This window comes from Pholis gunnellus (assembly GCF_910591455.1).
Source record: "Pholis gunnellus genome assembly, chromosome: 23".
Classification (NCBI taxonomy): Eukaryota; Metazoa; Chordata; class Actinopteri; order Perciformes; family Pholidae; genus Pholis; species Pholis gunnellus.
The window spans coordinates 15,590,039-15,616,111 of NC_136550.1; the positions used below are offsets into that span (position 1 = coordinate 15,590,039).

Below are 26,073 nucleotides of genomic sequence, written 5' to 3' on the forward strand. Positions count from 1 at the left end.
ATGCCAACGTTGCAATGTTGGCCAATTTCCTTATCATTTACAGGACCAGCGTGTGGGATTTAGTGGCATGTAGCGCTGAAACAACTGAATATCCTGAATCCTGAGTGCCGAGTCATCTCGACTGCAACGATCATATCGCATACTTCTCAGAAGTCGGTCAACTTTCTGCAAATCATATGAACAATTTGAGTTTATCAAATTAAGAATTCTGGTCCAAGATCTCCAGTATATGAAGCAAGAAGCTTTTGAAAATAAGATAAACAAAAATAGGTTGGCTACATTTGTCCTGTCCTGTCCTGTCCTGCCAACGTATCAGTAAATGTGTTAGAGTAATTTACTCTACGTGTTATATCTTCAGGTTTCAGCTGCAGGTAGCAAACATTCATTTGACTGGCATTCATAGCTTTGAGTTAAACCCCTTATTAAATCCTAAATGGATTTGATAAGGGGTTCTTAAGGATTTAGATGTGATACTGGCTTAATCTTTAATAAAAAGCTATTGAAACCAAATCCTTGACAAATCAGGTTAGTAAGCAAGATCAATTACCATTTAGAGCAACAGTAATGCAGGTTTAAACAGGCACAATGGAAAGCTCAGCTACAAATGATTTTGGCTCTATGTTTCAATAAGATACGACTGATTTGTGTTTGGCCTCTTATCATGTCAGTATCTACAGACTCCATTGGTAATTCAACCAGCAGTAAGAGACCGATTGTACTGTGAATGTGTGAGACTGTGTGAATGTGAAGTAGGGAGCTTTTCGAAAGAGCTACTTCCAATTTCAGTGATACAAAAGGTTCAAGACCAACAGGCCAGAGCATGAGATGATGGGTGAAAAGATTCCCCCGTAGCCAATCTCTGATTTCTCCGTTAGCTCGTCAGATTGACATCAGAGATCTATCACCACGACGACCTTAGGGGAACAAGGGCTTTCCCACAGCTGAAGGCTGTGTGAATGGAATCGCAATGAGAGCAGCGCTACCTGCTACCAGCCAATCACTACGGAACAGGAGACAGGTCGACCTCCAATAGTGTGGCCATGTGTGAGCCGGCCAGTAATGACAATCTCCAGTGACCGATTCAATTCTGGAATCAATCAGTATCCACTCTTCTGATAACGTACATTGTTAACACAATAGAAACAGAATGGGGGTAGAATGGACATCCTCATGCAATCTCTGACATTTAAGTTCATTAACAACTATTAAATATCTTAACTTAAACATACTTTATCACAGACTTTTATCAATCTCAAATATCAGCATTGGCCTTAAAATCCAATGTCTGGTGGGCTCTAGATGGTTTTCTCCTCATCTATTAGAGTTAATATCTATTTAAAGAGCTCTTTTAGTGGCTGTTAACTAACCACCTATTAAAGCCTCTGCTGTCAAAATGTAATTACCATGTTTCACCTCGGTTTGGTTCCGTTAATGGACTTGGCAACGCAAGCCTCTGTAAAATAACCCTCTCTTAACTAAACCCTCCTCTGTGATCTGTCGGTTAGTCAATATCTGACACCGGGACAATAAACCAGCAAACCCAAAACCTGGTATCTTCTATTTGTCTCTCACTCTCACTCCCACCCCCCAATCCTTCATTTACACAAAAGGGACCAAACAACAAATAAATGGCAGTTTTTAATGTGTGGCAAAGTCATTACTGAGGTGGCAATTAAAATGTCTTGGTTTTTGTGGCTTCTGCATTAATAGTTCAGAATCTCTACGTCTCTTTGAAGTGCTTATTATTATTAAGAGTATTTGTATCAGCGTACACGCCACGTCATTTTACCGCCTGAAGCCACAAACGCTTTGACGCTTTAAATGTAAGCCTCTGAAGATCAACTCAAATACGTAATGTGAGTGAATACCAATAGACTGTGTAGCAAAACCGTCTGTGCGTGCGTGCGTGCGTGCGTGCGTGCATGCATGCGCGAGCGGGAAGAGTCGAGGAGAAATGACAGAGCGTATAGGTCCAGGTGGAAAAATAAAATAATCTCTTTGTATTTTTCCAAAAGAGAATGATGTGAGAATGTAAGAAGTGAGCCTGTGAATATGATATATAACGTAAAGTGTGTTACATGTATCTTCATCATGATGGTAGATGACCTTTGATTGTATTTTACAAAGCTCATATTACATAATGTTACGCCGAGGCTCAAAACAGGAACTAAAACGGTAAACGGTTAATTTTACTATCTGTGTAAACTCTGTGTGAACACACTTCCTTGAAGTCAGAGAGAGAGAGACAGCAGCAGATGATGGAGAGGTACATAGTGCACACACTACATGAACTCAGTGGGCCGTGCATTTTATACCTGGGCCTTCAGTGCTGTCCTACTACAGTTGAACCATCTCCTAATAACCTCATTATGATGTCACAGCTACAGTTATTATTTGTTTCTAGGGGTGTAACAATACACATATTCATATTAAACCGCTCGGTACGAGGCTTACGAACCGAACAATACGTTTGAATAATACTAGTGCATTTGGAAAATGCAGAAGCTTAAATTGTGGGAAATATGTTTTCGGTGGACTTCGCTCAACCTGGCAACATCCTGTCTGAACCACCCCGGAACCACAACATTGTACTCTGGTGAGGCCGTGTGTTCTGGGAGGCGCACTAAACTAGCTTAGCAGGAAAACAACAGCAGCACATACGATACACTCTCCCCTCAGCGTTTAGCTGTTCCTACTGATTCAAACAGGGCTAAAGCAATCGCCACACAATCCTCATTTCTCCAGACCATAATTCTTGCTTTGTAAAAGAAAACAAAAGCCCAAACAGAGAATCAAATGTCCGACCCTAACCCTAAAACACATATTTCACCACACACTAAAGAGCACAAGCCATTCAGATATTATTCACATCAGAGGGAACAATATTAACCATATCATAAAAATGACATCATAGACAAATGAACGCTACTGCAGATGTAAAAACACAAAAGCACTTCACTTACCAAAGCTGCTGTTCACTTAAAGACAAAGTCCATCCTCCTTTCTTTGTTAATGAAGAGTTAAATGACGCGGTTGTACAGAACATCGGTGCGGTTCAGTTCCAGCCAGAGGTCCTCCTGCGAACATGTTCATTGAGTTGTAGATCCACTCGGGTCTCTCCAAAAGTATTCAAAAGCACCGTAGCTTGTAAGTGTCCTGTTGTGCCATCGTGTCATTTTGCTGCCTTGGTTAGCCACCTCAGGTTAGCGTAGCGTAGCTCCAAACACCAAGATGCTCAGTTGTAAATAAGATGCATTCTTAGCCATAAAATGTGCAACGCTTCTCCGACGCCGTCAGCCAAGAATACTGTTCATACAAATCATTTTCCTGGCTGGGTCAGGGCTGCTAGCTGTGGGGTTGGCCGACCCTTTCTTACGATGTCCACCTTTTCTGGAAATGTCCTTGAGAAATCTGTTTCTCCTCCTTCAGCCATTGAGTGTTAAAAAAACAAAGCAAGGGTAAAAAAATAAAGAATCTACACCAAGCAAAACGCAAAAAATGTCAATGTCATAACTTCTTACATATCTTTCAACTTGAACTATTACTACTAATACTAACTTCTGATAGCTGCTTCAGCGTCACAACAGTCAAGCTAGCCCACTGACCAATCACGGCGCACGTTATTGCTGAGCTGCACATTAATGCTGACGTACTTGTAGGCCAGCTAGCAGGCTCTGGCACGTCAAAGAATACACCCAACATGTCAAACTAAAGATCTGATTGGTTGAACACTATGACAATCAACAATATCGTCCCCATATACTTTAATCTGCAAAGTCTACCTAGCGGGCCTCGGGCCTCTCTTCTACCTAGAGACACAGAGGTGAAATCTGATTGGATAAAAGCTCTACTTAAAACAAGCTGCACTGGAAGCAGAGCAACTGAGGAAGACAGTAGCTGTGTAATGAGAAATAAAGCTAATGGGAAAAATAATTAGAATACATGTAGTGTATTTATGAAAAATTATAAAATAGCTATAACTTTGTGATTCTGTTTAGGCCAGCAGAGACGGCTTTGCTGGCACAGCCCACCACATCAACTGTATCTGAAGAATGCGTATGAGAGTGACATAAAACCATTTTAACATTTCAATAAACTAATGGTATCATTCAGAGGTGGAAGAAGTAGACCTCCTCAGATATCTACTGAAGGAAAAAGTAGTACATTACAGTCATTTAGCAGACGCTTTTATCCAAAGCGACTTACAATTCAGATTCTAACAATTCTACACTTTGGCTTTCCATATGCCAAAACACTCTGAGACAAGATTTTACATCTCTAGGTAAACTGTAGAAATATGGTTACCAAATTAATTCATTCATTCATTCATTTGATTGGTCGATGCAGCACCTGGCCAGATGATGTCACATTGCTGGCTGCCTCTGTGTTGGCCAGCATCACTGCATCACCAGGCTGGCCCAGTTTGTTTTCCACACAGATCTGAATTAGTTTGGAACATGTCCTTAGGGTCAAGGATCCATTTCTTAAGGTTCTTTTCCCCCCTTGTTAAATGCTCTTCCCTATCTGAAGGGAGCTCTATCTCGAAGGCCTAGAAGGTGTCACATCTTGTACAGATTGTAAATCGTTAAGGTAAATTTGTGATTTGGGGATGTATTAACAAAATTAACTTGAAGAGACATTGCAATGTCCCCGAACATGACAAAATGTGTGTGTGCGTGCGTATGTGTGTGAGCAGAATGTGTACTTCTAAATATGGTTGATGATCAAAGGGTCAATATGTACAAGAAGACGTGGATTGAGGAACACAACCTCTGGCTTCCTAGTGGATAGTTATCAAAAGCACAAAGGATGAATATGTCATTCCAGCGCACAGCATACATTTTTAATTAATAGAAGTTCTATACATCTACCAAACCATCTTCAGAGCTAACCTTTGTATGTTTTGAAACACTTGGATATATATTAAACATAACTCTCCTCATGGCATCATAGGGAGGACAGAAAGAGATGCAGTAAATATAATGGGAGTACCGATGTTGGGATGCTTGAGCAGGCGGCAGATCCTGGCCTCTCGCTCCAACTTCTGGTGATCTGTGGAGACAAAAAGACAACATATCTGTTATCATCCGTCTGCTGAGGCCTCCTCGCATTCTTCAAACCTCTACAGAGATTCCACATATGAAACACCACCCACCTTTACCTCCACAACAAATGTGCAGTAAAAGTCATTACTGTGTACTCTCTGGCACATCCACAGTACTCCTGCCAAGACAGCATGTGTTATCTAGTCAGAAACATATCTACTATGTAGCGTATATTCAGCTAAACAAAGAGTAAGTGCTGACAAAGAGGAACAGCAAGTCCAAGCTCATCACCAAGAATACAGTAGTTTGTAAACACCAACTCCCTAACTCCAAAAAAGTGGCTTTTAGAAGGGACCATTGGGGCAGAGGCCAGAGGCCAATGCATCTGTGAGTTAACATGAGGGAGAACCAGATGTAGAAGAGATGTCATGTTACAATGAAAGTAGCAAAAATACTTTTGCTTTATTTAGGAGGAACACCTAATTTATTTCAATAACAAAAAAAACATTTGAATTGCTTAATAAACCGCATACACTAATTATCCCTCAAAACTCTACCCATTTAGTGCATTTAATTGCCATATTATATTCTGGGTTTTAAGGCTCCAGACAAAATTGTTTCACCCCCGTCCCAAAACCTTCGGGAGAAAGAATTTGAATTGTCCTGAAGTCAGTGTAAACCGTCAAAAAGGAAAGCTGTTTCAGTCCTAAACTCAAGCACTCAATGCAATAAAATAAATGAAAATGAATAAATGAATGACTGCAACAGTCTCGATATGAAGTTCACTCTTTACTTTGAAAATAAGAGTTCCAACTTAAGGTCCAATTTCTTGCTTTCCATCAACCATCAAATGCTAGTCATATTTTTTAAGCAAATTGCCAAACACTATTTTACTATCAAAAGAAATTACAGATTAATGTCGATCAAGTAACAGATTAATCGACTAATTGTTACAACTCCAGACTAAGCCATTGTCAGTGAAAGCAGCCAGTGAATGCAAAGAGTGAATTCACTTTGTGATGGTCATGTACAGTCCATTTAGATCTTCATGCTGTGAAATCCTCTTACTGTGTGCAGGCCTTGGTATCACCAGACAGAGGATGTCAAATATAGAAATGTTAACATCCACTTACTGGAACTTGCTCTGAGAGAAGAGCTCTCTTTTAGGGTTTATTCTTCTGCCAACACCACCTTACAGTTGTCCTGATTCCATCCAGGCCATTGCTGTTATTAAACAGCAGCTGTGCTTGTGTTTTTCTGAGACTGTAGTTCAGAATTAAGTAAATTAATACTAACTAAATAAGGACTTCAATGTGTCCCTATGCATGCTTGAGACTAAACTAGTCAACTGGCACTTTGATTTTATTTAACACTTTTCACTGTTAGCACATTTGATAAAACCCTTACAAATATCAAGTTTACAGATGCATCACTCAGTGAAAAGGTTGATAGAAATAACTCATTTCTATACAAATGATACAAATTAGATTTAGTAAAGATCCCCTAGACACTATGGCAACAACAACAGAAACAGGATGGAGTGGAGTGCTCCATCCTGTACTGTAAGCAGCTCAGACATTAAAGAGCGTCACTAGGGTCATCTCCAATTCAGCTCATTTGCAATTTAAATCAAGAGGCTTAGAGGAGGATGTATTAATGGAGACTAAGTTACCCAAAAGACTGTTGAATATTTCATAAACAGCTCGTGTTAAAGTATTGTATTATTCACCATTGTGGATCAAGAGTGGGCTTGACACAGCCATATCTAACGATTCAAGAAAGGTGGAGCTCAAGTGTGCACAGCATGCACTACAATAGGGTGGGCAATACCACCTTAAATTAATCCTGTGGTACTACATGGTATAGTTGAAAGATGTTCATGAAGATTCAGAAAAAACATAACATATATTGTAGTCATTAGAGGTAGATCTACCCAGAACGAAGCCACTCCCACACCACTGGATTCAGTGCTGATAGTAAATGTAGGTTACGCTGTTGTAAGCTTTTTTGTTGAGTTACCTCTTATTGAAATGCTGAGTGAATTTGCACTGGGCTTTTATTGTGAAAGGTAAAACCAGAAGACGTGAAGCTGACGATGTGGTTAACAGTGAGCTGTCTTGGTAAACTCTAAACTATGTTTTGGCTGGGCGTCAGTAGCTTGCATGCAATGTATTCTGGTACATGTAGGCACTGTCAGCGCAGCTTCGTCAGCATGAGAACTCATGGATTACATTTACCACCAGCTCTGATTTGACGTCCACATAGGAGATGCCAAAATCCCTTTCAGTCTCTCCTTTTTTAATGGAACTATCGTCGAGTGACATTCATCATCTCACGACTTTGAATACTGTTATACAAGTCCCGCTAAAAGCAGAGCAGCATGGCTGTAGAGACGGCAATTTCAGCCAGTAGGTGAGTCGATTGTCTTTGGTCCAGTGTGAGATATCTCAACAACAATACTAGTGTAGAAATATGCTAAAAATATATAGAGGCATTGAACTTATAAGAATTATGTATGTGCTCAATTGCAATAGTGTTGCGTGGTCATTGAGCAAAGGTTTCAAGCGCTCCGGGCGAGGCACTTTTGCGCTCCCCGTACAAAGAAGAAGCTCTGACTCACAGGTGGTTTAACTTAAACTTATAACTAGTTGTGTTATGAAACGGATAACTCCGTTGGATATTGTGTAGCAACAAATGGACGCAGGACCGACACCTTGAGAATTCCCTCAGCAGGCAGAACTCCCACAGCAGGAAAACACACACACACACACACACACACACACACACACACACACACACACACACACACACACACACACACACACACACACACACACACACACACACACACACACACACACACACACACACACACACACACACACACGCCTCTATCCTGGCGTGTGTGTGTGTGCGAAGATGATACATCCCTGTGCAGGACGAGGTCAAATCCTCATTGGAGAGGATAAAGAAACAGGGAAATGTTAGAACAGGGCTCACAACCACCGAGACGAGAGATACGTATTCTGAGCCCTGACTTTGTGTCTGATGCCAGGGATACTTAATCTTTGATGGTGTTCTGTGAAACCATAGATCTATGCATTATATGTTCTGATGCTTGACTTATTAAATTGTTAATACTTATAGATCGTCTGTCATCTGTTGTTCATCAAAGTATTTCCAATTCAAACGATCTGCGCGGGGTCCTTCTGAGGTGTAGATTATACAGTGGGCTCTTTGCCCGAGGTGATAAATCCCCAACAATAGATAGAATATTTGGTGGATTCTCGTAATGTCCCAAGATCAGTTAAGAATCGCTGGATCACATGACACACGAAAAGCTGTCTTCAAGTAATGCTTTAGTGTCCGGTAAGCCGGAGCAGGGACCAATCAGCGTGCTGGGAGCATCACTTATATCAGAACTGTATTTCTTCATTCTTTTCTCACTGAAAGATATATTTCGCTCTTCTTTATTTTAATTGACAGACAACCATCTGCCAAGTATTATTTGAAAGTAACTGCCCTTTACCAAACTCAGATGGTTATCTGCAACAAAGCATCTGGCAGGTCAGGTTACACCAGAGGATGAACCTTAAAGATGTTCATGATGCACTGACTCTACTTCTTGCCATGAGGTTGAAAATGTTCACTTCAAGTGAAATATCGTAATATGAAATTTCCTCACGAACAGGATGGATTGAAATAACTTTAGAGATCTTTTCCCGCTGAGCAAATTTGCCATTTGATGTTTTTATCTAAATGTATTTTTATTCTGAACCAGCACCAATGAGACTTCTGCTCCCTTGCAAACTGATTTTAGTTTAGCCAGATGTGATCACACCTTCTCCAATAGCACCTCGCTTTACAAGTCTGTAATCAGACCAATGGGATGTGCTTTTACAGGGGCCGCTGTCCTCACTGGGTGAACGTCTACTCCTCTCCCCGTCTCCACAGCATCTTCTCCACCCGCTGCATGGCACGCTGCTAATCTGTGACCCAACATGCTTTACAGCATGAGTGGCGCTCACTCACCATCTCCAGCCGCACTGAATCTCTTTTCTACGAAGAGGAATTAAATATAATTAAATATAAATGCAATTTATCCACCAATAACTTTCATTCAAGCAGCATGAACAAACAAAGCTTCCATTTCTTATTCATGAAGCCAATCCAGGCATCGAACCAATCAACTGTGTCACAGCAGCAAAATGTTTTTTCTCTCAACAATTTGGGTGACTGGTGATGAAGCAAACATGATGAGATGAAAAAAACTCATGTGGATGTTTGTGCTGAATATACAGGGTTCAGGCATCGCCACATGTGTTTTCCATTGATGGTGTGGTATTGTTATTATTAAGAGTCAAGTCAAGTCAGTTTTCACAGTCACAAACTTGCCTTAGGGGGGTTTATAGTCTGTACTACATACCGCCTTCACTGTAGAGAAGGAAAAAGTAAAGTAGCTAGTTGACTATAAATAAGTCGAAGACCAAAACCTGGATTGTTCCAGGTTCTTAGTACTTATTTAGGCTAACAGACGTGTGCTGTTCTCCAACTTCACATTCTGTAGTTCCTCTAGTACTGAACACTAACTATTACAGCTGTGTATTATATGTAATAATAATAATCAGATTTTATGAATTGATATGCTGCTTTCATTGGTCAAGTTTAAGGTTCAGGTCACGTTGGGACATTCTGAGGAAGCATTTAATGTACACACAGGTGCACTGTTTATGTATTCACAATATGTGGTTTTAGCTTCTAGGCCAGACCATGGTCCACTCCAGTTCACCATAGTACAAAGAGTAAGTCTTTCCCACTCACATATTACTCATCACAGAACAAACAGTCAGGCTGCCCTAACATTAGAGGGAGGAACCCTTCTTCCAAGCTACTGACCTCTGAGCACTAAGTAAGTATGAGAAGACATACGTCCTCACTCACCAATTTCACCTGATGTCATTAAAGTAATAGGTGAGTAATGGAGTTTGGTGCCAGGAGACCAAGAGAGTGAATGTGATACAAAAAAAAGAAAGAAAAACAGCTAAAAGCAGCCCCGCCGCCCCCTCACTGCCTCCACACACATCCTAATGTGTTTCCTTTCCTTAATTCCCCCTGGCAACATCTCCCTTCACACTTCCTGGCTCTCACCTTAAGATGCTCGCTCCAGCAGACTGAGCCAAAGAACAGCAGAGAGTCAACAGGAATGCAGAAAAAGCATCATCAGATGAGGAGAAGACAGGATGTGTGAGAACGAGTTCTGGCAGGTGCTCCGTGTTAATACTGTTTGACACGGTGGACCATCACATATTCCTCTTTGGTCCACCCACTGATTTGTGGGGGACACCAAGCGCCATACTGGGTGCTATGGTAACCTTTGGGTCACGTTACCAGCCGGTACAATAGTAAGAGCTGAAATGATTGATGATGACCTCGTCAAAGCGACTACACTGCTGGGATCGCCTGCCACATATTTGAACTGTCTTTCATGCTTTTAGGTTGTAGAACATCTTCTTCACAAATAAAAGTTATTTTGTATGAATGGTTTGCAAAACACTCATGTTGTGTACATGGAGAACAAAAGACTGTCACTGATTCAACCAGACTGAAAGAGACAAAGAGCCCTCTGAGCAACAGCTGAAGAACAGAAGAAATCAGCAGGTATTGGTGAAATAAACTGGAAGCTTAGCATCACAATGTGTCGCGTGCACAGTAATGCAGCCCATAACAAGCTTCTAAAATCATCACAACAGGTATAGAAGGTTGGCGTAAACCATTTGATTGGATCACAGCATATCAGCTGGACACACTATGAACAGACACATCACAGTTTAATCACAGCCCAAATGCATGCTGTTGCTGTTGCTGTTCAATAATGATCGCGGGTCACTTTTCCGGACCGGAGAACAAATTTAAAACTGAGGGGTATTTGGAGGAAACCTGAAACCGTTTGACAGCAGTAGACAAACAAAACAGTGTTGGAAAGGCAGCGAGCACAGATTAAAAACCTGCAGGTACGTGCTGGACACAAACACACCGACACTGGAACAATTTAAAGCCAATTTATAAGAAAACTAGAATGGCACTCGTCATTTGGAGAGCACAGACAATTCAGGTGCTCCTCGGATGGTCCCATTTCCCAGGATGGGAAGTCGCTCTTCGGACTTTGTGTTCATGAACTTCAAGTTTAAATCTGGAAACTACATGGACTCTGTTTTATTTTATTTCTTAAAACAACCCATTAGATGTTTTTGAGTTTTTGTTCCAATTTTTCCAAGTTGGGAACACATTCTTCAGATTAATCTGAAACTACATGAATGCAGCACTAATGCCGATCTCACAATTTCGATTCAAGTATAACATACTGTAAGTCATGTACCGACAAACAAACAACAAAACAACAAACAAATCCCTGTACTGCAAACCGCCACTAGGTCTTTGAGAATGTACAGAGGACCGGACCCTACCAGACTACTTTCCTCTGATTTAGAGGCTCACAGAAGGAGTGAGCAATGTTTCATGCACAATGAACAAACTGTTTGGGTGAACCAACTTTCTGTCTTGAGCTTTGGATCGGAAAAGATTTTTCTTTTTACATTTGAACAATTAAAAAAGAACCAACACTCTGACTTCTAATCAACCCTGTCCAGTTTATCTAACGTACACCCCTGAAAAGCATGTTCCAAACTTGGGAAGCGTGCAGGGAAAATATAATAAGGATTCTTGGAGGTGGAGTATCCAAAGAAACTCTATAAACTCCCTCTCTAACTGTCCTTGAGTAGCAACACGAGATATGCCATCACAAAACTCTTCCCAGCATCGCTCTACTGATCCTCGTTTCCTCTGAGGCTGGCAGGGAGCCCAAACACACATCCTTAGACAGACCTGAGCACACCGGCTCATGAATATGATGATAACTTGAGGGATGTAAACAACATTTTTACTGACAATGTGCCAATCCTCATTGTGCAGCCCCACAGAGGGTTAGTCGGTCCGTTTCACAGTTCTATTGTGATGCATGAGCTGACAACGCTCATTATTAGCCTCAAGGCGTCATGCACTGCTGGGGTTGCAGTTGCACTGGAGACTCTGCTGTGGGTGTAATTAGAATCATTGTAATAATAAGAGGGCCATGTCAAATGTGTGCATGTAGGATGTGTGCATGCGCCTGCATGTGTGTGTTGTCTGTGCATACGCTGATGAAGAGAGGGAGAGGAGTCAAGCTGAGGTCAAAAGGAGAGAACACACTTACCAGATGCCTCAACTGTATGTTCACAACATGGAGAGTGGCTGTGCCATGCGTTTCACTGGAAGTCAGCGGTGAGGTGTGTGTGTGTATTAAATCGGCACTAAACTAAGACTATGCACTTTGTTGTACATTGTCTTTTTTAAATCTCAGTCGTCTAATTCTGTGAACCTGACAACTTTGTTCTTCTGATATTGCGATGTATCGTAGAAGAATTTCTTGCAATGTTTTAAGTATTGGGAGTTACTCCGTGATCCCCAAACCTACCAAGGACACTTTGGCAGGTAGACTGCAGGGGCCAGGGATCAAAACACGGCCTTCCGATGAGTGGACGACCGCTCTACCTCCTGAGCCAACAGGAAAACCTAAGCATAGAAAGCTTGCATATCAGATCTTAATATTCAAGTTCAACAAAGACATGAATCTGACTCGGAACACCAGGTGGCTAACACTGAAGATGAGCAAGCATTTGAACTGTAACATATCAGTGAAGCCTTTTGGTGATTCATCTTCAACAACATTCATAGGTAATAGTATTGTTACAGAAGAAAACAAGAGTGACACAAACATGCTGAAAGTGGCTTTGTATACCTTTAGACTTTCATTCAAGATATTTGAGGTCAGATTGCACTGGAAGAACAGCACTCTTGTCCTGTTTTGTGCTTTAAGTCTCTACACGTGGTCCGTGGAATTAGAGCTTTGAGTGGGAATGAGTTTATGGGGAAAACAAAGATAAACTATGCAGAAGTACTAGATGACAATCACACCCACTTCACGCAGACATTGGAAATATATGGGTTTTTGCATTCTTCAAAAGTGAAGGGCCGAGAATGCCTTTGGGGCTGATTGTGCGTAGTGATAGTGTTGAGACTACAAAAGGAACACAAAAGACTGAATTCTTTAAGAAAGTTTGCAAAAGCTCCTGAACCACCTGGAAGGGGCCTGTAACAAAAAGGAGTCTCAGACTTTTCCTGATTATGGGATTCTTCTCTTTGTTGTGCTTTTTAAATGTCTTCTCCTGCTACGTGGTTCTCATTGGTGCCATAAACCTCAGCTCTCTGCTCCCCACTTTACTGTTAGTTTATCTCATACCACTGATCATAGACAGCCTGAAACTATATGTTAATATATATATATATGCTAATTAAATGTGCCAGCTTAACACCTCCACACCAAAAGAATATAGAATGAAAGGTTTTTCTATTTGTGCAGGTGACCTTTCTATCCACCGCAATTACTGTCCAGGTCTCCGTCTACCCAGAGCTCCCGTCTCTCCTCGGTGTGTCCGTCTGCACTGCTTAGAATATGGACCATATTCTGGTCCAACATCTCAGTCTGGGCTTCCCCAGGCCAATCCTTCTGTACTGCAAGAAACACACACGCGCATGCACACGCGCACGCACACGCACACTTGTAGCCCAATCTCTCTGGCCCACTTTCAGCGACAGAGGATATTCCAGCCAAAGCCTGGCCTTAGCTACAGCATGACCTCAGAGACCACACAAAGAGGTCCAACCCACTCACTAAACTCCCTCACACAGTTTATGTCGCTAAAAAAGTTAACATGGGTACCAGGGGTTGAAAACTTCTGCAATAAAAACCCTAAAATGTGACTTAATATCTCAATTTGAATTACCACCTCACGGCTGTATGCTTCTGGCAACCAGTTACAGTTTACATTCATTTCTGTCCAAGATGTCATCACTTCATCATTTTATGCTATTACACATTTGTGTGAAATTGTCATAATTAGGATAGGAATTCTTGTGTTTTTGCCAAAAACATGACATGTGAGGTCACAGTGACCTTTAACCACCAACATCTCTTCAGTTCATCCTTAAGTCCAAGTGGGCGTCTGTGCCAAATTTGAAGAAATGTATTTCAGTCGTTCCTGAGATACTGCGTTCAAGAGGACAGGACGGACTGACGTACGGACATTATGTCATATAGATACATACAACATACATACATACATACATGAACTTTGACCTCTGCATGTAACACATCCCAAGCATTTAGTAGCAGTTGGCTGTTGTGAGGGTCACCCACGAAAACATTGTGTAATGCCTCTCCTGGACACCACTGCTGCTGGAGTGGAGGCATTAAAAGAAGCAGTCGGCTTTCTCTGTACTGCAGGTTTGTATTTGAGTCTGTTTTCCTGTTAAGACTTAAGTTATCTGAAAGATATCAGTGTAGACATAACTGAAGCCAAACAACAACAACAAAACAGATGTGTGTGGCTGATGTGATATGGAAGAGGTTAAAAATTTCACACACACACACACACACACACACACACACCAGCTGTGACTAACATTCAGAGTGTGTGTGCTTGAGTTGAGAGAGAGGTGCTGAGGGAAATGGAAAGAGGTGACGAGAATGAAAAAAAGAGATCAGACAGAACTGAGGGTCTGAGCACAGCTACGCATTACAACGACAACAAGAGAATACACATTCTGTGGCATATAATGATGTTTGTGGGTTGTGAATGTGATTAATGACTGTAAGATTATAGTGCTTGTCTACTTTGTACGGAAAACCTGTCACGAAAGCAATAGATTGTATTCCAGACATTAATAAATCAAAACTCAATTTTGTGAGATAAACAACTGACTGGCCGACCAAGTTCACCATGCCATCGCTAAAACCAGGGTTGGAAATAATGGAAAAATATAATCTAAGATTATAACTTTAAGTCTGTAAATGAAAGTCTGCTAGTAAAGAAGTCCAGAGCGAGACCAAAAGTGATCACGATCATCCATCAGCAGCTACACTCATTTTGATAGACACAGTTGTTTACAGCGCTGTGAAGCAGGAAGGGGCCCTGTCAGCAAAAACACCCCGTCAGACTACAGCATGCTAACCTCCATGTTCTCTGACAGAGCGGCTTTCACTGTACCCACCCCAGGCACACTTTCTACCCCCAGTATGGGAGCTGTGGAGGGAGGTGATAGGACATGTCAGCGTGTGGGCCGGCAGGTGGCACCGCCAAGGGAGACTGCTGTCAGCGTGCTGCCTGCTATCGCCGCCAGCCAGACGGCATCATGAGCAGTCAGTGTGACATCCGTCATAATCCTAAATGTGACAGTCCAGCCTCCTGACGTGCGTTTCACACTCAGTCACTCATCGCATTCATCGCTCAGCTGTGATGAACTGTTTTGATGAAGAGCATGAAAAGACGCTTAGATTAAGTAATGACTGAGTGGCAACTGTCATTATCAAGTTCATTCTAGCAGACCTATGGACAACATTATTATATTCAGAGGACTGGTGGATAAATAGAATTGTTCCAATACCAGTATCAGAAATGTCTCCAATACATCCTAAAATGCTGGATTCTGGTAAATGTGCAAACTAGTGCTACACATCATGCTCCCATTGCTTTGAAGCGGAGGACAGTAGCCGTTAAATGTACATGCAGAGCAAATCGCAACTTGTTAATCAATCACTGGTTTGTTCCCTCATCTGTTGTCACTTCCCTTGTTAGTTTATCCCACCTCTTCAGTGTTCTTCGTCGGTTGGTCATCATTGCTGTTTGGACATTAGTTATCTGCTACCTGTTCTCCTGTTATCTACCCGCCTGCTGTTACCCGCCTGCCCTTGGACTCACTGACTGTAATCCTTTATTGTAATAAATTATTGAACTGCACCAGTCTGCCTGTCCTCATCTACATTTGGGTCCTTCCCCTGCTGCCTGCTCTCCTTAACGGTTACATTTTCATGCCAAATGACTTATTTCTAAAAAACGTAAGAACACATCTCTGATAAAAAAAAGACTTAAAGTGGTGATTTTGTGTAGAGAAACTCAGTTTTACAGATCTCTCTCTCAAATCAACTTATAAATTAATCTAGAAAACTGTATGAATGTTAGACTAAAAATGTATTTGGTGGAGGAAAGCCCTACAGTAAAAGGAGCACAGAGTGTGTTGTATCAAGTAAGCCTTTTGCTCATTTCTAGTCATTGTAAGTGCATAATAGAAGTTCATTTTGAAAAGCGTTACAAAAATAGGTTACTAAGATAATTACAATTATTTCACTGCATCCTTGGGTACATGTCAAGTCTCTTAATTGCATCCCCGTTTCCCTCACTTGGCTCCTTTCCTTGCGTCTTAGTCCCTCCCACCAGGGATGCATGGAGAGACACAAGGAAACCATGCGAGGAGAGAGGAAACGAGGAAATATAATTTAAGAGACATGAGACGTCCTTTCCTCAGTTGCGTCACGTGAAGCGACGTCTGTTTCTGATGACAGCGGCCGCTGATCACAGCTGATCACAGCTGTGATCAGCTGTCGGCTTTAACAGCTGGAGAGACTTTTGAGAAGATTGTGTCTGTTCACATGATCACTGTACTTAATAATAGTAAAAATACTAATAAAGACACAGTAATCATGACTGTAGAGGTGTTTCTCTCTGTAGTGTTAACAAACTGTGTCTGTGTTCTGTTTATAAGATCAGGATCGATTTCTACCGGCGGAATGCGATCATCTTATTTATGAATTATTTGTGTCTGTACGTTTTGAAATTGTGACTGGGACGTCATTATTAAATAACCCAGAATATGATAATTGTTTCTCTTAAATTATATAACTCATCAAACACTCAGGAATGATCCGCCTCACGTGACTGAATGAAATGATGATAAATGATGTAAGAAGCTCTCTGACTTTAATTGTTTCATAATAAAGTTATTGAGGGAAATATCAGATCATGAAAAGACAAATCTTTCTAATAAATGAAGAAAGTTGTTTGTGGTCCTTTTGTTGTTCAGTCTACAATGAACATATATTTAAATCAGACGGTGAATCAGAAAACTAATCGAATATAAACTAGAGTTTAATCTGATCTGTCTTCACTCTGGTGCTAAACTCAGTCAGTCAGTCCGATCGGCTGCAGCGTCCAATCACATGACTGATGAACAATGAGGGGGCGTGTCGGCAATTAAAACACTTCCTGGAAGTCTGTTCTCGTGGTTCCTCGCTCATGGCTCCTCCGAGATCCCTCCTCCCTCCTCGATCCTCGCTACTCAGAGCTAAATAAGAGCTTTGGCATGGCCGTCAATATGGCGGAGCAGAACAACTTCTGGTTCAAGCGAGGATCGAGGAAATGACAATTAAGAGACTTGGCATGTACCCCTTGTCACGATTAGGCTTTGCCTTCTGTCTTCTGTGTGTCTTTGTGTAGCTCCACACCCTCCTCACTCTACCTGTCAGTCACTCCCTCCTCATCAGCACAACTCCCCTCACCTGTTCAACCTACTTTATAAACTCCTGCCTCTCAGTCACTCACTGCCAGATCATCCTTCATGTCTACCCGCTCGTTTTTGCTCGTCCTGTTCCCGGTTTCCCCGTCTGCCTGCCCTGTCTCGTTCCTGCTGGATTTCCCTCTCGTCTCTTGTCTTGAGCTTGGACTCACTGTGTTCTGGTAATGATTCCTATCTGTGTTCATTAAATATCTGTTGCACGCTACTCTGCCTGGTCTGCGTTTGAGTCCTCCACCATGCCCCGTGACAATCCTGAAACATTTTGCAGGAAAGTACCATCCTGTAAGACTTCCCTTCGGTCTCCTAGCAACACTCTTTCTTCCGTTAAATGACCCGAGTTCTTTCTGTCAAACACATTGAGACAACTCAAAAGCAGAATGTTGCCATGGCCTTCGCAAAGACACCTCTAGATATAATATGTTGTGCTTTAAACTTACATTAACCATTGAAATGCTACAGCACACGGATTGAACCAATCTCTAAACTCAAACGTCCAGCTAGTTAAAGTAGGAAAGCATATTGGCATTTTGGTTAGGCCACTTTAACCGTTCACAAAACTTCAAAGATCAGGGGATTGATGTGAAGGAGCAACCCTGTGTCACCAGCATGTGGCTGTGGCTGACAGAAGGTGAGCAATGCTTCAGTTTTACCGATACATCTTCCATACTGAGCAGTCACTGCATCGATTTCCCGCTTGTCCCACGATCAAGGCTCGAGTAGGTTAATGACTGATCAACAATAACACAATTTAGTTGTTGATGAATGCATGTCGTTGAGAGTAACGATATTGTTTACCTTGTGGAAAGGGTTACTCACTATTTCTCAATGAGCCAATTAAATATTGGCTGAGGAATTGGTGTTTTAATAATTGAAAGGTTACAGGACAAATCCTGCACTACAAGCTACATTTGGGATAAAGCAGAGACACAACAACATCTATATGAATACATAAATACTGTTGTCAAGTAACAAACAAAGTGACTTTTTGTCAATGCAAACTCTGCCAGGGTCATACCTTGGATGTTTGAATTTAGCTAAATGAACATGGGAGAAGAGGATCTGGTACACTCAGTTGGCAATTAGCAAAAACACATTCTTGCTGACATTCCCAGCTCAGTCAGGCTTAAGTGTGACACACAATCTCAACTAGACATGAACTGGCTCTGCCCTCTACTAGACTCTATGGGTTATGTGATAGATAGATAGATAGATAGATAAGATAGATAGATAAACATTGTCATTGTCACTTGCTAGATCACATTTGGACTTATGAGCCACCGTGTGTCACAAACCTGGGCCTCCAGGAACCTGCCCACTAAGGTATTGTAGCCCAAGGCAATGTAGAGATAGCCACCACTTGGAGTACCCTGAGCCTTGCATTGGGTTATTGGAAGTAGACAGACTTTGTATACTCCAAATACAATATTGCAGGACCCAAAGTATGGCAAGTGCATAGGGTCATATCTCCACAATGCCTTGGGCTAAGAGGCTGAGATTGGACAGTACTATCCTATCACCGTATGGATTCACTTGTGTGAAAATGATGATTGGACAAACATACATTTTGGGCTTTTTCAGTCCATGTGGCAAATTTGTCTGAAAATCACAGTTCCTCCTATTTACTTCAAACTTGGCACATGGGGAAAGGTTTTCACAAACGTTCAGCCTCATGGCCCCATGGCGGTATGAAACTGTCCACCTCAAATACATTGGGCCCTGCATACAGGTCCAGAAGAAGAAAGAGTGTCTCTTGATGGCAGATGAAGAAAGGAGTGAAAGGCAAACAATCTGTGTGCGAGCCAAAAAGAAATAGACAGAATGGATTGAAAATCAGGGGTGACGGCTAGAAGGGTAAAAGAGGACAGGTGCAGAAACAAAGAGAATTTAAAGTGAATATATTGAGTTGTATAGAAGGGCATCTTGTGAGGAAGAGGACAGAAGGGAGTGTGAGCTGCATCAAAATAAAAAAGACAGAACAAGTGATGGACAATTTGTAGAAACAAGGCAGCATGAGAAGTCGGGAGTCAGTAGGAGAGAAGAGCAGAGAAGCTTCCAGATTTCTAGTGTTTTCTCTCAGATTTAAAGTTAATGCCACCAGGGTGAATAAAAAGAGGGGGAAGGATTCCTGCTTACTGGTGTCTCAGAGACTAAACACACTCCTTCCATCTCTACCTGTTTAACACTTTCCTTCCAAGCAAAGTGTTTCTAGAAAATGTTCCTGCTTTGTTGCAACTCAACAACCCCCAATTCAGGGCTGTTCTCGCTTTACAGTTCTTTGGTTCGGCTCTCCAGGGAGTGAATATGGAGCCAGCTGAAAACCAGCGAAGCGCTACCAGCCTGTCGGTGTACAGATGGACATCTATACATCTGTTCTGCTCGGCTGCCAACCACTTCTGTCTGTATGTTAATCCACCAGTCGAGTGTGCAATGGTTACAGGCCTTTTCTGCAGGCTTTAACCAAAGGCTCAATACTTTTAATAGAATTGTGCCGAGGGGTGATCGGCTATTGGTTTTACTAATGCCAATATAAAAAGGCGTACTAACTGAACTGAGATGTTTTTAAAATAATGTCTAGAATCTGCGCCTTACTGTGCATTTAGACATGTTTCTGGTGGTGTGGCATGTCTGCCCGCTGGGCCCTGTTAAACAGCACGAGGGGCAAGTGAATTTCGAATCCTTAATTACAAACCAGTTTGCCATCTCACTTGACTCTATGGCTGCTCACCAAACCTTTGGTCCGAGCTCCATAAAGTGGTTAACGTTATGGATATGATTTGGATTGTAATATTAAAGACAAGATAATTATGTTAAAAGCAACAGAAATAAAATAAAGCCACCCTCTACATGAATGAACTGTCTTGAACCATGTTGTTGTTGTCAAATTCATGTGTAGTCAGCGCAGTTTATTTTTATCTGGACAAACTACACTTGCGGTATCACCTTCATCAGCTGTAAAAAGTCTTATGATAAAGGATTTAACGTGATTGGGTTTCATGACCTTATTAATGGAGCTAAAATCATCTGGAGATGACGGAATTTGTAGCGGGAGGTCATCTGCATAGCTATAGATGTTCACGTTGTGCCTTTTGTTTCTGTCAAATGATAACGTACAAACTGAAATGAAGGACATCAATATTACCTCACTAGTTAAAAGAGAGGGATTCAAAAGTCATTCTGGTTAAGGTCATAAGCCATATGTCTTTACCACAAATAAGAATTACCGTACATACTTTGCATTTCTGTGCTTGGCTGCTTCTTTGTGCCAAAGACCTTGGGGATTTGGTTTGTAGTAACATCTATTTTTGTCCGTCTCCCTCCCCCTCATCTGCTCATTCAAATTAGTCTAGATAGCGCCAGGCAAATTCAAACTGCAGCCAGGGTTCAGGTTTAACATTGTTTATACCATCAACAACATGCTCAACGAGACTCGGACATGCAAACAGTATGTGGATGCACAAGAGGTAGCAGTACGATTACACATTTAAGTCACGTTATCCACCTTCAGCTCATCGCACTGGGTATTTTTTGAAATGTTCTGACACTGGAGTCGATGGGATACCCGAGTTGCAGTACAGATATAATACTGTTTTTCTAGTATTTCTTTGAGAAATGTAAATAGATGTGTATGCCAATACAACACCAAAGTCTTTGGTTGGAGCAGACATCCACAGATTTCTCTTGGGATAACTGAAATATCAATGGCACAATCTGAACTAATAAACTTTGTCCAGAGATTACCCTAACAACCAAAGTCTTGAATTGGCAACATTTGAACTTTAGATTATGATCAGTTAACAATTTTACACTTGTGATTTGACTTAACTTTAGGTATTTCACAGCTTTCAAAATGCTGAGCATACAGATTTGCCATCTGGTCTCCAAATGTATTTACAACCACCACAGTATGATTTGCATTTCATCATGAAAAGAAAAAAACATTCCTATTCCTGCGAGAAACAGATGTTTTTAGTGACCGTATATCCGCTCTACTAATTCAGTTCCATTATATTGGAGACAAACAAACATCCCTACAGTAGCTAAAACTAGGCAACTCACACCAAAACAGTATAGATTGATAAATAGCCCTACAGGTAAGAGGAAAATATGGATTTTGTAGTGAACTGTCTCTTTAAAGCATGTCAAGCGGCTGAAGGTTAAATTGAGATTACATCAACATCTGTTTCTGTGGAGGCCCTCAGGGAAGACCATGTCTGCTCAGGTTTGCCTCAAAAACATGTCATACTGCATTTGTAGTATTAAATAAACCTTTACTGTGTTAAACAGTAATACATCTGCACAAGAAAGTCAATTCATTGACAGCCTGTCTGCAGTTTGTTGTGATGACAGTGGAGCATAAAAATGGAGAGGGCTCAGAAAATCCCTCTTTCCTTGTTTCAGGCTGAGTGCCCACTGAAAAGGGCCAACCTTTAAATCCCCCGTCCTTCCTCTAATCTGGGGCTGGAATAGAGCACGGGCCCTGGTTCTGAGATAAAACAGACACAAGGAGAATTTAAAAGGTTCCTCTCCTGACACCAAAGTTCAGAACTAAAGTGGTAAAATATTTGAATTACTACACAAATATCACCCCTAAACAGGGAACATTATTCACTTAAATTATTGACTGATACTGAAACATTTAAGTTATCATGATTCCTGGGTTTTCTTGCGTTAAATGAGGTTTGATTTTAAACTTAACACTGCAGAAATTCAATCATAACATGGGATTTATTCAAAATGTGAGTTTTTTTATTTATTAATATGTATTAAGAAATGGGCATATCCTTTTAACAGTACCAGTGCTAATATACAGGGGTGGGCCATCAGGGCCAGCTAAGCCTTCCCTGCTGGCCTAAACAGAATCACAAAGTTATAGCTATTTTATAATTTCATAATTTTTCATAAATACACTATATGTATTCTAATTATTTTTCCCATTAGCTTATTTTCTCATTGCACAGCTACTGTCTTCCTCTGTTGCTCTGCTTCCAGTGCAGCTTGTTTTAAGGAGAGCTTTGATCCAATCAGATTCAGCCCCTATGTCTCTATGTAAGGAGAGAGGCCCGAGGCCCTCTAGGTAGACTTTGCAGATTAAAGTATATGGGGACAATATTGTTGATTTTCATAGTGTTCAACCAATCAGATCTTTAGTTTGACATGTTTGGTGTATTCTTTGACGTTCCAGAGCTATCGAGGTAGTCTACAAGTACGTCAGCATTAATGTGCAGCTCAGCAATAACGTGCGCCGTGATTGGTCAGTGGGAGCGTGACTGTTGTGACCCTGAAGCAGCTATCAGAAGTTAGTATTAGTAGTAACAGTTCAAGTTGAAAGATATGTAAGAAGTTATGACATTGACATGACATTTTTAGCGTTTTGCTTGGTGTAGATTCTTTCTTTTTTTACCCTAGCTTTGTTTTTTTAACACTCAGTGGCTGAAGGAGGAGAAACGGATTTGGTGAGCGAACTGCTTTTGTGGTTTTTTTGTTACACTTTTTGTAACTTTTTATTTAAAAAAAAAAAATCAGTTGCTGTTTCACTGAACAGAAATCACGACAAAACATTCATTTTTCTCTCCACCGTACAAATGTATTATCTGTCTGTCCAGGTCTAAACCTGGGGGTCTGAGAGGGCCAAATCACAAGTTTACTGTCTCCTTCCAATTTGTATTTTTTTACTATCTCATTCCAAATTCTCAGTGATTCTTCTAAAATGGAATTTTCTCCCTTTTGGTCTGTATATTCTTTTCCACCTAGCCTGGCCTGGCCTGAGGTGAGGCTTTTGTGTTTTTACATCTGCAGTAACGTCACTACTGTGTTCATTTGTCTATGGTGTCGTTTTTATGATATGGTTAATATGGTTCCCTCTGATGTGAATAATATTTGAATGGCTCGTGCTCTTTAGTGTTTGGCAGAATACGCGTTGTAGCGCTGCAGTGTTGCTGGATTGATTGTTACACCCCTAGAAACAAATAAGCGTAGCTGTGGCATCATAATGAGGTTATTAGGAGGTGGTTCAACTGTAGTAGGCCTGCACTGAAGGCCCCAGGTGTAAAATCCAGGCCGTGGATGCTACATTCAAATGTTTTTCTAAAGGAACAAAACATTTGTGCATATTTGTGCACACAAACATAAATAAGACTTGTTCATGCATCATCCATGCTTGAAACACTACAGGTGTCCAAAAGGAAAGTAGATGAATTCCCCTCATTTTTGCATTTGCATATAATAAATGCACTCTATTCAACCTCATGGTGGCAGACCCCACCTGTATTGCTATATGACGGCTATTCAGTTAGCTAAGCTTTGCACCAATTCTGCCTGATCTCTATGTTGAGTGTTCTGTGCATTCAGGGAAAACACATGACCTCTCAAACCCCGGGCACATGTGGCTCTGAGAACATCCCCCGCCGGCGACCTTTATTTACCGCCACCCACACACACTCACATCTCTCACTTTCATCTTTTCGCTCCATCTTTATCCTTTTCTTTTCCTGCTTTCATCATTTCAAGCTTTTCGTCACCTTTTCCTGTTTGATCTCATTCGCTGCCTCACTAATTACATCTAACAGCATATAATATCTCCTCCAAAATATCCAACGGCTAGCAGAAGGCAACATATTATGGGAGCATCATTTAAAAGCTGCTGAAGATGGATGTATGGCATTTTGTATCATCATTCATCAATCCTCTCCTCTTAACAGTGTACAATGCGTTGATTAATGTCCAAGTACTTGAAAAGGTGCAACAGAAACATAACGGAACTAGGGACGGGGATGGAGAACCGGTTCCAGTTCTGAATTAGTTCAGAATTGTACGATACTGGTCCAACATGTTGATGGGTATTAGTAGTTTTAATGATTTATTATGAGCTGCTTAGAGCTAGGGTTAAAAAGGTAAACCAGTCATAATTACCTCTCTTAAATCTATTTTACATATCGCCACATTTTATCTCCTACTAACAATTCATTCATTCAAGTTTCTCCCTAAAAACGAAACTTGAAGATTACATTTGAACACATGATTACGTTGTAATTCACCTTCGCCCAATCCTCATTTTTACTGTTTGGAGCTTGAACGCTCCATAATAGAAAATAATGGAACATCGGTATATTAGCACCATTAATGGCAGCACTGGGCTAGGCAGAGACTTCATGCTGTCGGTAAGATGACTCGCTACAACATAATAGGCCTACGCGTCTGTCAAATGTTGCTATGCTGTTATTTAGCCAAGCAGGACTGGCCAACCGGCTGCTAACAGCTAACTAGCGTGCCTCTTGCTGATTTCAATAGATTTGTTGTTTAAATTGTAGAATTATCAGAGATAGTCGACTAGAAAGCATTAATGCTCGAATATTTTTATTGAATATCGGCCCCTAATAAAGATCAAATATATTTTTAATTTGCCTGATTGGACGACTGGATGAGGGATTCCACTTGGCCGAGTTCACTTGCCCCAGAAAAGCATTAATGTCAATCCCTGTAGTCAATAATAAAAGCCTTGTTTGTTTTTTGCCACTTGAGGAAGAGCTGTAAACTAAACATCTAACAAATGATCATCAAGTCATAATCAAATAGTTAAGGTGTACTCATCCAGAGACTGAAGCAAAACAGTGAATTTGTCAAAATTAAAAGATGACTTTGTCAAAGCCATCATGTCCCACCCATGCAAGACGCAGTTTGGAACATTGATAGATTAGTAGCTGAGATCAGAATGAAGAAAGAGTGAAGATCAGTGTTGTCCAAGCAAGGTTGCCCCACTTAACGCCCCTGTCCCTGGTTGGCGTTGTGGCTGGTCTATAGTTTTGATAGCGAACAACATAAGTACAGACAGGAAATGGTTGGGATAAATGACAAGAAGCCAGGGTCCCCAGCCAAAACCAAACCAAGGACTCAGCAGTTATAACCCACAAGCCAACAAGGCGCCCCAAATTACGTCTTTCAGTATGGATTGCAATGCAACATGACTGGCTTGCTCTATAGCAGCATGTGTAATTGGAGCATTTCCTGACCTCCAGCAAGGAATTTGACCTGCTGACAATAGAACAACAATGCCTGTCTTACATCATAATTGTAATTACAATGTAACCTCTACTCTGATTTGGTCTCCACCAACTCCTCAGATAAATATCGGTCTCTTCAGCTGCTAAATACTCACCAGCTAGTCTCTAACTGTGTCTGTTTGCTGTTTGCTGCTCAGCAGGTAGAGTACAATTCATCAGAGCTTAGTCACTGATAACAGCTGCCTGCTGCTGCTGGGAACCAGGCTGATGAGAGTGGTGAGAGTGAACCAAAACAGAAACTCTGCGGGCTGTAAAACCAAAATAATGAGCTGAAAGATGCAAAAAACAACTCGGATGAATCGAAGGGGAACTACAGGGTCAGGTTCTAACACAGTGGCTTTGTCACTACAAGTGGTGAGGGTGAATTTGATTCTTTAAAAAAGGTGTAGTGTGTATGATCTGGTGGTATTAGATTCAATTTCTACAATAGATCCCCTAAATCAGGGGTCACCAATAGGCGGACCACG

General features: G+C 41.2%; 1 protein-coding gene across 5 annotated transcripts in view; it reads right to left on the reverse strand.

Moving 5' to 3' along the window:
• The window catches only part of camk2d1 (calcium/calmodulin-dependent protein kinase (CaM kinase) II delta 1), a gene marked incomplete at its 3' end in the record, with an annotated part of 103,977 nt that overhangs the window by 52,160 nt on the left and 25,744 nt on the right, over window positions 1–26,073 (reverse strand). For all 5 annotated transcript variants that reach the window (XM_079184715.1, XM_079184713.1, XM_079184714.1 and 2 more), the window contains exon 3: window positions 4,993–5,052. In XM_079184715.1, coding sequence (XP_079040841.1) covers window positions 4,993–5,052 — 60 coding nt within the window. The remainder of the gene's footprint in view (window positions 1–4,992; window positions 5,053–26,073) is intronic.